General features: G+C 38.7%; 1 protein-coding gene across 5 annotated transcripts; it reads left to right on the forward strand.

Annotated features, from left to right (window-relative positions):
* The first annotated feature begins 6,242 nt into the window (after positions 1-6,242).
* On the forward strand, positions 6,243-13,801 carry zgc:92907 (uncharacterized protein LOC436733 homolog). 5 transcript variants are annotated; one of them, XR_006822026.1, is made up of 6 exons: positions 6,243-6,472; positions 8,236-8,398; positions 11,951-12,089; positions 12,553-12,723; positions 13,244-13,316; positions 13,411-13,801. XR_006822026.1 is itself a non-coding variant. In XM_046031567.1 (4 exons), exons 1-4 carry the CDS (start codon positions 6,392-6,394, stop codon positions 12,635-12,637), a joined length of 468 nt encoding a protein of 155 aa, XP_045887523.1. In that variant the 5' UTR covers positions 6,243-6,391; the 3' UTR covers positions 12,638-13,340. The 5 variants fall into 5 exon arrangements, 2 of the variants coding, with proteins under 2 accessions (XP_045887523.1, XP_045887522.1); XR_006822027.1 differs by lacking the exon at positions 13,244-13,316; XR_006822025.1 differs by lacking the exon at positions 13,411-13,801 and having other exon boundaries at positions 13,244-13,340.
* The last annotated feature ends 836 nt before the right edge of the window (positions 13,802-14,637 follow it).

The following is a 14,637-nucleotide window of genomic DNA, read 5'->3' on the forward strand; positions in this document are numbered from 1 at the left end:
CGTCCCCCCCCCCCCCCTTTTTTTTTTTTTGTCGGACGTGAAATAATAAGCAGGAGTGTTTGTGAGGTTACAGCGTCTTTTTAAAGCTGCTTTAATCACTATTATATACTTTTATTATTACTTGTATTATGTCTCTCAAGTTTGGAATTTGACAAAGTATTTCATAATATTGAAACATTTTGACTTTTAAGCATGCATACATTGACCAGTTTGCTGCCCAGGTATACTGCTCGCTTTATTTTGAACTGACACAAACTACAGCAGTGTTTACTGTGACTTTTTTTTTAGCTTGAGGAAACTTGGACAGGATGTGCGACTTTGTGTGTTAAACCTGTAACATTTACATCAAGTCACTTGATCCACCAATCCGCTCTGCTGCCCTGTGCTTCAAGCATTTATCTTTTTATCACCGCAGTAGCCTGAAGCAGCTAAACTCACCTGACAGAATGCATGCTCGAAATTGAAAATGTTCTACTAAATCAACTTGAGGTGATAAGGAAGAGCCATTTTACTGTTTTTAGCCTGAATCCTGTCAAAATCTCTAAGGCATGTATCGCTTGGACGCAGGTCTTCCATTTTCAGTTTTCTCGAGGAGTCTCTGTGGGAGAATGATTTTGGAACGACCAAAGGAAGCTCACAGTGCATATTTGTGTTTGACTACATGACGTGTGTTGCTTAACATTCAGGAGACGCTGATTTCTTGTCATCAAATAACTCCCGCTACGATGTGGTTTGATAAAAGTTCTGGCACAGTTAATCAGATTTAACTTTGTATTTTTCTTTTTCTTATAGTAACCTATTTATTAAAAACTAATGACATGGGTAGCCAGTTTTAAACTTTTGATTTTATACTAGTTTTTCGCTTTTTGTGACTTTTCAGGATAAATGGTACATTGTTTTTTGAAGTTGAGGATTTAACAGAGCCTTAAATAATTTCTGTCTCACCTTGGTCTCATGTTTCTTTCTTTTCCTCAAAGATAAACAGCTGTCGTTATTTGGTAATAAACTTGCTGGCCTTTCTGCCTTTGTCATGGGGCTCTGTTGCAGTATTATCTTTGAATGATACACAACCGGTTCTGTGTGACCAGTGTTAGTTTTCCTCCTGCTGACCTCGATCAGATCAATTCGCAGAAAAGAGTAGTGAAGGAAGCCAAGATTAAGTTTTCCCACTGATCATGTGCAATGTCTCTGTTCGCTCCAGTTTGGGAATCATTCCTCTGTAGCAGTGGTTCTCAAACTTTTTCTGTCACGCCCCCTTTCAGAAACTGAAGTTCATGCCCCCCCACTCCCGCAAAAGTGAACTTTTTATTAATCATGAATAATTCAGAAAATGAAAGTAGGTTAGCAACATATCCTTGCTAGCATCAGAGTAAACAATTTAGCAAATGTTACTGCATGAATCATATTCATGCAATTTTAGGATTGCTCAACATCCACTCCCCCCTACAGTGGCTCCATGCCATCCCAGCGAGGCCCACCCTACTTTGACAACCGCTGCTCTATAGAAACAGAGACTTTGGTGATCATTTTGTAATTTAAATGAAATTGGCCTGCTGGCACTTAGCCTAACTTGGTCATGCTAATATGAAAGATGTAAACCTTTGAGTTAAAGCAGCTATCATTGATATATTTAACGCTGTGAGGATATTTTTATAATAACAATGTATCGTAGTGATGAGCGTACAGAAAATTATCACCTGGATCAACAGCTGCCCTCTGCTTTATGGAGCTTTTATAGTGAGTTTTACCTCATTGTTCTTTACGGTTTTGGTTCACTCTGCTCTAAAACTCCACTGTGCACTACCTGCTCAGCACCAGCTGGACACAGTTAGTGACCAACAGCTTAACATGGTGGAGCATTTAGCAGCTGAAGAGACATATTTCACTCAGGAGTTGGTAAAGACAAAACAGCGCTAACAAAGAGTAAATATTGGTATTAGATTCATCATTTGGCCAGAAACATGACTCCAAATAAATATTAATGTTGCTCTGTAACTTCTGAATGTGTAAATAAGCAGCTGTTTTCTTTTCCTTTTGGGGCACCTGTTTGCTTCTTTCAACAGAAGACTCACGCCCATGTGTAGGATGAGTGTTTGTTGATGTAATTGATCCTCTTGTCCATGTTGGCCTCAAGGAGATCCCTTCATAATTGCAGTTTAAGTGATGGGGGACAAAATCCACAGTCCTCTTTCTGTGTTAATATTATAAAGTTATGAGGCTTCAGCAGTCAGAGTTGCACAAATCAAGACAATCTGTCAATGTATTTGTCTTTTAGTGAGAAATCCACTCTCTCTTTCCCGGCACAGTGTTTTCCTCTTGAGTGACACGAACGCGCCAAAGCTTTAACTTACATAAAAATCACAATATGAAGTGATCAAGTACAGCGACCAGTAACTCTTTCAGTGTGGTCATGTTGTATTGTTTTAAACAGCCTGCTTTTTACTAAAATCTTTAAAACGGTTTGCGTTCTCCAGCCCACACTTCAGCTTTCTGTTTTGTTTGAATATAATTTATTTTAAAGTAAGTCTGCCATATGTGGACTAGTGTGACCCCTCATAATATGTGACATTTCTGGTCTGACGAAGAGGAAACAAGGAGTTAAATCTTTTTCTGAAGCCACATTGTCTAAAAATACCAACTCTCAGAAACAAGCTACACTTTCCACTACCGCGTGCGCATGCGTGTGTGTTTTCCTGCACCAGACTGGCAGAGTACAGTCGTGTTTTTATTCTTGCATTTGTCACACTTGGTACTGCTGTAGTTTTCACATCCCACGGAGCACAACGCTGGCTCTTCTTCCTCTCGCTCTGCGGTTGTCAGGTGGAGCTGCTGGGTGCTCGCTGAGCCTGTGCATCCTTCACTGAGCTGGCAGCAGGTGCTGTGTGAAGGGGGTGCTGACGTCTCTGAATCAGCGGGGTCACAGCAGCTCCTCCGAGCTCCTTGAGGGAAAATAAGCTCATTTTTTGAATGTCTTGTCCTGGTTCCTGCTGGTTTTTTCCTCCGTCTACACCACAAGAGAGTTGTAGGCATCTTCAAACAAAAACATGCCACTGGGCTGTCTGCTGCCTGTGGTGTACAGTACCAAGCTGCAGTAAAACAAATTCATCTTACACAAAAACATGATTATAACTAAGAAATTAAGGAATTTGTTTAGATTGTAGCTTGGGGTAATTCTTCCCTGGTCATCACAATGTGTAGTATATAAATACACCAAATTACATACTGTTGAAGTAAGAAGTTTACATACACCGTAGCCAAATATATTTAAACTCACGTTTAATCCTAGTAAACATCCCCTGTCTTAGGTTTAGGATCACCTACTATTTTTATTTTTTTTTAAGAATGTGAAATGTCAGAATAATAGTAGAAGAGAGAATGATTTATTTCAACTTATTTCTCTCATCACATTCCTAATGAGTCAGGTGTTTACATATACTTAGTATTTGGTTGTATTGCTTTAAATAGTTGGGTCACTTGGTAACTTGGGTCAAATGTTTCAGGTAGCACAAACTTCTCACAATAAGTTGCTGCAAATTTGGTCCATTCCTCCTGACAGAGCTGGTGTAACTGAGTCAGGTTTGTAGGCCTCGTGCACAGTTTTTCAGTTTGGCGCACAAAAATTCAGTAGTATTAAAGTCAGGTCTTTTTGACGGCCACTCCACTACCTTGACTTTTTTTGTCTTTAAGCCTTAAGAATGCTTGGGGTCATAGTCCATTTGGAAGACCTATTTGCGACCAAGCTTTAACTTCCTGGCTGATGTCTTAAGATGTTGCTTCAGAATATCCACATCATTTTCCATCTATGTTGTGAAGTGCACCAATCCCTTCTGCAGCAAAGCACCACACAACATGATGTCGACACCTCCGCTTTTCACGTTCAGGATGGTGTTCTTTGGCTTACAAGCCTGACTTTTTTTTTTTTTTCCTCCATACATAATGATGATTGCCAAACAGTTCTGTTTTTGTTTGATCAGACCAGAGGATAATTCTCCAGAAAGCAAGACCTTTGTCCCCATGTGCAGTTGCAAGCCGTAGTCTGGCTTTTTTATGGCGGTTTTGGAGCAGTGGCTTCTCCCTTGCCAAGCGGCTTTTTAATTTATGTTTTATTGTGGATATACATACTGTTGTATCTGTTTCCTCCAGCATCTTCACAATTTCCTTCGCTGTTCTGGGATTTATTCGCGCACCAAATTATGTTGATCTCCCCTCCAATTAACTCAAAGGATGCCAATTAACCTATAAGAAGCTTATAAAGCTGTGACATGATTTTCTGGAATTTCCTAAGCTGTTTAAATGTACAGTCAGCTTAGTGTATGTAAACCTCTGACCCACTGAAAGTATGATATAGTGAACTATAAGTGAAATACTCTGAACAGTTATTGGGATAATGACTCTTGTCACGCACAAAGTAGATGTCCTAATAGACTTGCCCAAACGATAGTTTGCCCGGATGAAATCTGTGGAGTGGTTAAAATGAGTTTTAATGACTTCAGCTTAAGTGTATATAAACCTTCAACTGTAGAAATTTGGTGTGTTTATTTTGGGATTGATTAATTCAGTTGTAAGACATTTTATTAATTCCTGTTTTATTATCCAGTTAGATCAGTTAATGAATGCTTCCTAACTGTTTCACACTTGTGGTCCTCCACATATTAGCAAGGTTTTGGTGATTTGCAGGTTAAAGAAGGTTGACTTGAATTTGGTTGACAAGACACCATTGTTACATATAACCGTGCGGTGATGGAAGAAGTATTCGGATCCTTTACTTAATGAAAAACGTGATACTTTTTATAAGTATCACTTTTTTCATGTAAAAGTACAAACAGATCCTGCGTTCAATATTTTACTTTAAATAAAAGGAGTAACCTATTATCAGTTGTAGTATCAGAAGTGGAAGTGTTGTAAGAGTGTTCATTATGCTGCAGAACGACTTCTGTCACCCATTATATATTATTAGGGATTTTATATTATTTAGTGATCATGTGTAAGCAGAATGTTTGCTAATTTTAACATGAACACTGTTGGGTAGGTTAACTGAGAGCAATTCATTGCATTTTATAAGCTCATTGTAGGTTTTGTGTTTCAAAGTTTCATGTAAAGTAACTAAAAACTACATACACGATATGAGATGCTGGGGTGACATATTAGCCCAGGAAATTGATCTGTGAGGAAAAAGATTTGTGGTTAACTGAACCCTGGGCCGGTTCACATCCTCAATAACCAACAGTCCGGTCACGTTGTGCACAATTATTCTTTTCCAGGAGCTCTGGATACCAACCAGTTCTCCTTTGCTGGAATACTTTCTGGCTCCGGGTCTGATTTGTGTCAGTTAGTGTGGTCCTTTGATTAAACACAAATTCATCTAGGAATATCGACCACATGAGCACAATATCACCTTAAATAGTAATGACCTTTAAACTAGAATTCAAAGGGCCTTAAGACTGCAGAAATCACAAAGTAATGACACAGTGAACCTTTACCCGATGGCTAATCCAACCTTACCCCCAGCCACTGTCTTACTTAGTCATACTTTCAATATAATGCTGCATAAATTCAGTACTTCATCCTGTTACAGATATAAACTAACTGCGTTGGTATACTTTTCATGTAAGTATGGTGGGAACTGGGGAAGGCAACAACAAGAGGAGCGGCCGATGGCATACTGTTTAAGAGCAACTTAAAACTGACTTGTAATGTAATTACACACAGAATTTACAGGAAGATAGAAACGCATGTACAGCTAAAAACAAGGGCAGCCGAGCCGAAAAAAACTACACATAGAGCTACTATGTACATACTGTGCAAGTAGGTGAAAAAAATCTATAAACTTATATAAAAAGCAACAGTGACAAACAACATACAGTGTCTCTCTCTATATGTATTACTGATGTATTTTTCAGTGAGATCTAGTCACCAGTTGTTTGTTTGGAATGAGGAGCGAATCTGTAAAAAGTGTCAACATATTACATCTCCCGAAAGAAGAAATTACAAAGAAAGACAAAGCAAGCACCTCAAGGCAAGAAGCATAAATAGAAAATGGATAATAAGGATATATTTTACTTTACCATTAGGCTATATTTTGATAAAATATATTAACACGTTCAGTGGATCGATACATTTCAACCAAGCGGGAAGCTTCTTATACAGTCTCTGATTTCAACAGGTTATAGACTGGTATTTTTCCACGCCGCAGAGTGAGACACGTGACTGCGCCTTTCAGCTCCGGGCCTCTAGGTGGCAGCGTGACGTTTGTCACAGCGCTGCGACGTCACCGGTTGGAAGCGGAAGTGGCTGTCAGGTCTGTGGCTGTAGATGAAGACGTGAAAGGAGTCTGAAAAATGTTTAGAAATACTTATAAACCTGTAAAAAGGACAGTTTTACTCCAGCAGTCATGAAGACAGTGTTTGTGACCGTCGGCACCACAAGCTTTGATGACCTCATTGAAAGCATCACGTGTCCAGAGACAGTTCAGGTGAGTAAGACGCTAACCGACACACCTTACCTATCGTTACATGTGCTGCTAGTTTCCTTTTCCATACTACAAAATACCAATAATACTGCTACGATGTATTATGTACACTCAGTGATGGAAAATGTATTTATTATTATTTATTTTTAAGACATGTGCCTTCCATGTGGGAGACCAGGGTTCGATTCCCACTGTGTCCCTGAGCAAGACACTTAACCCCAAGCTTCAGGCGTGCGACCTCTTGACATAGCACATATGAGTCACTTTCGATAAAACCGTCAGGTAAATGTAATGTACTTAGTTACTTTCCACCACTCTGTATACTGCTAACTGGAATTTGAGTATAGGCGTTGACCCTAGAAAAGCTATCAAATTAATAGGTGTTATTTTATAACATTAATAACAGGAACTGTTGAATGTAATTTGGCCAATGATCATGATATTACTTACAACAGGTTGATAAGTCAAAATGTTTGCTGTCACATGCTACCACTTTTTCAAAATATGTGCTTTACAGTATTAAACCAGACTACTATTAAACAATGATATGAAATCAATACAGAAATAAAATAATATTATAATAGTAAAGGAAAGGATTTAATCAAATACTTAAAAACACATGTTAATTATAAGCCAGACTAAACAAATATGATTTAAGATTTCCTTTAAGAAACACAAGGTTATCAACCACCTTGAGATAGTCTGGGAGGTATTTCACAGTTCAGGGCCGTTGAACCTGAAACCTGAACTTGGACTGACTAGTAGGGATGTGTAGTAAGTTACAACGATCTAAGGGATCTGGCTGGAACATATCTAATGATCACATTGCTGAGTTGAACAGGGACAAGGTCATGGAGACATTTAAAGACTAAAATTAGAATCTTAAAGAGACACACATCCTGTGCAAGGGTTTTGTATTGTGGTCTCCCCACTGGTTCTGATCAAGGTCCTAGCAGCAGTGTTTTGTCCTCATGGACAACAGACCATAACACTAATCCTGGCGAGTTAAAACAATAGCTATCAGCTAAAGAGAGCGCTGTCTCTATGCATGCTAAACTAGTTGTAATTTTCTTTCAAATGTTTCATTGACGTCATTGTTCCAGAGTTCCCATTTAATCGACACCTGTTAGCACACATCTTGTATCTTCTTCTGTTTGAACAAAATGTTTATATTGTGTTAATTCCTTATTATATACTTACTTATATCACCCTAACAAGCCGTTGAGATTGGTCAGTAATTACAAACTCGTGCTGTACAAGCCAAACATTGTTCAAACTCTGAGATCTTTATTTTAAATTCTTGTGGAGCTCCCAAATTATCCAAAGATGCCGAATTTGATGGAATAATGCAGCCTGAAAAACAAGTCTTTGGTCTGAATAGGTCACTCAATGTAAACATCATACATCTTCCATAAAGCGCTGGAACACGGTGTAGTGTTGAATAAAATCATATTTTCAACTGTAGCTTTTTAAATATTATGAAAACTGTATGTTGAGAGGTTTCAACTTTACAATATGCACCTATGCACATAATACACTTAAAATTGCCACTCGGCTCTAAGTGTTGATGATCTGTGTGGGGGAAAAAAAGAAAAACTATGAGAGACTATCTAGAGAGTCGGCGCAGGTGACTCAGACCTGCTCTTTCTCATGATTAGGGGGGAATACTTCTAGTCTTCACAGAGGTTTTTAATGTTTTGTGTGAAATTACTTTGGTCAACATACCACCAGTTTTATAATGATGTATTATTATTTTCTACCCACAGGCTTTAAAGGCTCGTGGATATGAGCGTTTGGTTCTTCAAGTTGGAAGAGGATCTCTTCTGCCTGCTGCTGACAGCTGTCCACACGTCAGACTGGAGGCTTTTCGATTCAAAAGCTCTATAGCAGAAGACATCGCGCAGGCGGACCTCGTTATCAGCCATGCAGGTGAGTAAAATACATAGATTGTATATAAGAAGTGGACATACCGTAAAACTTCAATTAATAGCAGAGTCCCAAATAGCCTCCTATCCCATGGTGTGGGAACACATTTTGACAAATAACGCCTGCCTCAATTTAACGCCTGGTCTAGTTTTTATAGAAGTTCTTTGGATGTATAAAACCTCTTAAACCCTGCAGGGTTGCCTGCTTTAGCTGCTTCTAAGCTGCTTAGATCATTAATACAAATATTAATGTTTAAATGTATGGTCAAAATGTCCATATGAACATGCTACACATCGTTAGATTGGTTAGATTCTCCACAATTCAATAGCTCAGTTCATTATGGGAAACAACAAGCCCCAAAGTCTAATTCTTATAGATTTACCGGTGTAACCTGCCTGGTACAAGAGAGGAAAGGGAAAAAAAGTGATGACTGCCGTTACCTTTGAAGTGCTCGTTAAGTCCGCTCATTAAGCCCGAATGTGTCGTTCCTTGATTATTTATATTCCTTTAGTCTGTAAGGGTCCACCCATCAAAAGAATCAAAACAGCTTTTCATAAAAATTAATCCAAGTTGTGAATCCTGTCATGTGAAGTCCATCGCTCTCTGTCTACTAACTTCTCTCATCCTGCACCGTGTTGTTGTCGTGATGTTACTTAAAAATAAAAGCGCAAAAGTCGTCTGTCAAAGCTAGATCAAATGAATGACGTGTATTTGATCTTATTTGATCATTTTTATACAACTATTATTCTGTTTCATAGTAGTTTCAGTTTTGTGCAAAAGGAATTAAAGGCCTGTCCCATATGGACGCCTGTCCCAAATATAGGCACGGTCAATTCAGTGATTTTAGCAAATAAAAGCCTGGGCTATTATTCAAAGTTTTACGGTAGTCATCATGATGTCACCCGTTAGTGTGTGGACTGCCGTTTTGAAGCCTCGAGCTTGGACAATAGGGCGCCGCCATGTTGAGTTTTTGCAACCAGCGGTACCGGATGTGATTAGCTAGCTTGCTTAGATAGGTGCATCTGCTTTATGGTCTATTCTCCTCTAAATGGGACCATAATTCACTAAATGAACATCATGTTGTCTTGAAGTAGACTTGAAACAAGCTATTGAGACCATAAACTCATTATGAAAGAGTTTACTGAGGTAATAAATCAGCTGAGAAGTAGGGTTATTTTGCCTTTATTTCTAATGGGACCGGAGTTCTTTTTGCAACCAGAAGAGTCGCCCCCTGCTGGTCGCATCAGATCGCTGATCGGAAGTTTCTCGCATGGTAAAATATCAAAAACCTTGAGTACACTTCTTTTTATTATATCACATATCACAACTGATACTCCTCCAGAATTCAAACTACTGTCTATTTTATTTGATTTTCTAAAAACATAATGCACATTAATACATTAATAATCCTCACATTAAGCCTCACCCAGGCAGTTAATGTCTTTGTTAGGCATTAAAGGATTTTGAACATTAATATAGCAGCAAACAACTACTCTATGTAGAGATGTAAGAAAGTAATGGCCTCTTGAGCAGAGAATGACGTCACACCCCCTCTGTGTGTGTTGTCATCCGAGCTTCTCTGCTCTTTGTTTTGGTAGCCCGTCCGGCCACCGCGTGCAAGTGAGTCCCTCGCTGTGAGGCTCTTGTTGGCTTTGAGGAGAGCGATATAACAGCTGTTTTTCAGTGGAGTCTGGTGGCGAACAAGAGCGCTATAACGGCTGATTGTAGTTAAATAAAATCGATCTTACTGTTTAACAAAAAAGGTTTATCTCTAGGGATACTCCCATAATGTTGTCATCTTGCACTTATAGTGGACATAAGCTAATTTGATGGGCTCATTTGTCCCCAAGGATTACGTTGCATTCATTGCAGCCTGTTTTGTGGCTGAGGTGTAGAGCCAGAATATTTTGGTGAATTAAGGATTTATTTCAGCCAAACCAGAGTTGGTGATTGTTGGAACAACGGAAAGAAAAACAGAGAAGGTTTGCTGAGTTCTATATTGTTTTTATCCAGTTTGAATGAAGTATGTTTTACGATGATCTGCTTTTTTCTCAATAGAGTCTAGTGGGCCGTAGTATAGGTTTGTTTGGGTGTGAGATGCTGGTGCTCTAGCGTGACATTTAGTGGAGGTGAATGTTGCTTAAAGCTCCTTTTTAATAACTATGTAGAATTCAAAGCAAATACATGTATGTCAGCTGTGTGCAAACATTTAAGAAAACAGATTATTACTACAGTAGAGCAGTATAACATAAGGACATCAAGGGGCGTACAGCAAATTATTAAGACAGGAGGATATTCAAGCAAAAATTCAACAACATTGTACTCGCACAGAAAAAGCTGACTTGTCTCTTTTGAATGTCTTTGGATCAAAACTCCGTAAACAGCGTAAACGTAAAATTAGATTGTAGTTGGGGTATGTTTGCTCCTTTTTTCTCCACAGTGCACAAAGCTTCTGCTAGCTGGTGGGGGCAGCAGCATCATAGGCTGCACTTCTTAGGATCTGTCAACGCTCAAGATGTTTGGTTTGACGTGTTAAGACGTCTGGTGAGACCGATAGCTTGATAGACGACAAGGGATGGGATTAAATGATTATTCTGAATGACCTTTGTCTGTTTGGTAAACGTAGCTGCGGTTTGCGTTATCCTGTTTTTCTGTAGTTCACCAAGACAATATTGTCACGTTATTTTAAAAGCTGAACAACAGTGGTCATCACAATCATTAACAGTGAAGGGAGGACAGTTGTGTTACTTGGACCGGCAGACATTTTGTTCAGAGGTGGAAGTCCCTGCTGGGATTATATCGAGCCACAGAGGTTGTACAGTTCTCTGGCACTTCTTCACTAAAGGAGGGTTGATTCCTACTTATTTATTTACAGCCACAAACCCTCTGAGTAGTTTATTTATCATAATACAACACAAGGTTGTATAATGACATGAAAGTATCTTATTGTCAATTTTATATATATTTATGACTACTTGTCCTGCAGTTCTTTCTTCATCTTTATCTTTCTTACATTTTTCAGCCTTACTGTGTTTGTTTATTATTAAGCACCAAAACACCAAAGCAAATGTCTTGTATGTGTAAACCTACTTATATGCAGTAAAGCTTATTCTGAAAGCCATGGACAACTGTATTTGTTTGTTGATAAGGTTTAACCTTACCTGAGGAGGAGGAGGAGGAGGAGGAGGAGGAGGAGGAGGAGACTAGTATGTACTAAAGGATCATATTTATGTTTGTGCAGTTTGACCCAGTTTACTACAAATGATAAACATTTCACATTATTGCTTAATATTTTCAGAAGCATGTAATACTTCTTGAAACTTGTTACATCATATCACACTGTCCCATGTTTGCTGTTGTTTTCCTTCTGGGTTTAATTTTGAAATGAAACTTATTTTGAGCAAAACTACCTACAAACAACAACTTACACTTCTTTCAGCTGTATGTATGAATCTCTATGTCACAGTGTTGTTCGCCTCCAGGAATAGAAACCAGCAGTTGCAAAAACACAGACTGGCTGCTAGTCATGAATACGGAGCTTGTTTTTCTCCTCAGGGGCAGGAAGTTGCTTGGAGGTGCTCGGTGCAGGCAAGCCTCTGCTGGTGGTAGTCAATGACAAGCTGATGGACAACCACCAGCTGGAGCTGGCCAGACAGCTACACATGGACTCCCACTTGTTGTACTGCACGTGCAGGTATGTGTTTCTCACAAGCCTGTTGCATTTTTATTAATGTGAGGTTATTTAACAAAACAAAAGTAACAAGCTGTCAACCCCCTTGATAAATCTTTCAGCACCCTGACAGAAACTCTGAGGACTATGGATCTCTGTGTTCTCCAGCCCTTCTTGCCTGGACAGCCGAAGCTTTTTGCAAACTTTCTAGACAAAGCTCTCGGTCTTTCTTGAAGTGATAATTTTACAGGACTGCTTAGTTTAAACTAAGTTTGATGATGTAGTAGATCATGATACTTCGTTCTTTAGATTGTAATTGTATAGTACACAACTGACACTGTTGAGTGTTTTCTATTTTTGTATGCGAGAATAATATATATGTTATTTCAAATCCTTGTGTGTGCTTTGAATTATTTGCACAATAATTCTAATTTATTTTTTTAAGGTTTCATACTAGCTTTTTTTTTTGTCAAATAATACACTGCAGTTCAGAGAGTTCAAGGCATATCTGCACCTTCAGATGGAACAAAGGCTGCACTGGTTCAGTTCAGCAAAGACAAAGAACCGGGTAGATGTCAAACCACAGATGGAAGTCAGGACCTAAAGCTCTTACCTTAGATAATCCTGAGAGCCATGTCCATCTTGATCACAGTGCAAAGTAGGTGATTGTGCTCTTGACACATCCTTCCTGTATCTCCCTTGTAATTCTTTAATTGTTATCCAGCCAATGCATTTAGGGTGTGCTGACCTCAGTCAATTTATGTATTTACTTGCTGATTTGTAAATCTAAAGAGACCGTGTGGAAAAGTCATGCTCAATGCGAACAACTGATTTTGGACGAAACAAGTTATGGCATCCATTTTATGGAGATGTACCACTTGTAGTCTTTGTGGCATGAAGGGAAAGTGACAGCCTTTGCTAATAACGGCTCCTAAATAATTTATCTTGTCAGGACATTTTGATGATTATGAATTAATCCCTCAATTAGTAGACTGTACACACAGGATTAAATATTTTAAAATATATGTATTGGTTCGTTTGAATGTATAATTGATTTACAGTCTACTGTTTTGTTTGTGTGTGAATGCATGTGGTATCGTTGGTTCTCTTCAGACGTCTGTTTGGGTTCTTGTGTTGCTCTAATTCTTTTGTTTCTTTCTATGTTTATGCATTCCCAGAACTATAGACTGTTATTTTACTGAAGGCCAAGGGACTTAGCCCAACACTTGCTGGATGAAACCAAAATAAAATGTAAATAAAGGACTGTATATTTCACTGAAGGTGTATGTTATGAAATGAAATCTGAATAATCTAACCTTTCTGCTAATTTCCACATATTTTAAAGGCAGATACATTTGGTGTTAACGGAGCTGATTTACAAAGAAACTAAAGAAATCTGCTGCATCACAGAGAGGCAAGTTGTACCAGTTCTTCCCACAGGGGTGAGATACTGTTTAAAACCATGACCTTGCAGGTTGAATATCATTACTTTTCAACTCAGCGCCATTTTTAAGAGAAAATATTTGCTGTGGTTCCAGTAAATGATGTTAATATTTTAAGCAGAATCCCTCTTTATATGCCGTGACTACCTTTTCCTACCTCGATCTGTCCCTGCATCTCTGCAGAAAAGAAGCACCATCTGTTTCAGTGATCACTGTATGAGGGGCTGTAAATCATCTAATCTGCAGGGAAGAGGTACAAACTGTGTTAAATTAAATGAAAATCTGTCAGATGTTTTTTTGATTTTGAAGACACGGATCATTTTTCAGTTTTGTTCAGCTGGTGCAGAGGGACCGCTTTTAAGTTGCTTGTATAAAATCCATTCAAAACTTGTGCATACTTTACAATATAGGAGTGTTGATGTTGCACTGCTGATTTACAGTTTCTTCACTTTAAGAGGCTTTGTTTAACAGGAAGTGATGGGTGAAAGTCAGCACGTAGGTTAGTTTGGCTGTTCAACCTCTGAACAGATTTTAGTGTCACAGCATTTCCTGCTGTGACACTAAAATCTGTTCAGAGGCCATGTTTGTCCACTTTCTGCTACAGAGACTGGAGAGGCAGAAAATTTCAGCAGCAACTTTAGTTTATTCACCAACCAGATGCGTTGACCTAATAAAAAACCTGTTAATGTGACTGGTAGAACAAGTCACCAGTGTTTGTTTATGATCCTGCGGGTATTCATTTCCCGAAGTCCTTGAGGTATAGTGTCAAATCTTATGTCACTATTGTACAAGAGGAATAAACCAGAAGCTGGCAGATTTCCATCTCGGGAAAGTCCCTTTGTTTCTAGGTGCATTTCTCTGGAAAAGGACGATTCGCTGTGATAAGAAAACTGGTTGAGACAGACTTTTGTCAGGTCTACTCTTCAATCAAATGTGTTGTGTCAAATGTAAAATAGCAACTTCTGAGAAGTGCAATACATGTAGCATGTAAGTTAAATGCTTTATTTTCTGGTTCTGCTCCAGGCAGCTGTTCTACCACATCAGCTTAATTAAGGAAATAGTAACGTTTAAGAAACAACAAAAAAAGCAGAGTAAGGGGTCAAACCACATGCCACACACCGCATGGATTT

The sequence above is a fragment of the Micropterus dolomieu genome, linkage group LG19 (assembly GCF_021292245.1).
Source record: "Micropterus dolomieu isolate WLL.071019.BEF.003 ecotype Adirondacks linkage group LG19, ASM2129224v1, whole genome shotgun sequence".
Lineage (NCBI taxonomy): Eukaryota > Metazoa > Chordata > Actinopteri > Centrarchiformes > Centrarchidae > Micropterus > Micropterus dolomieu.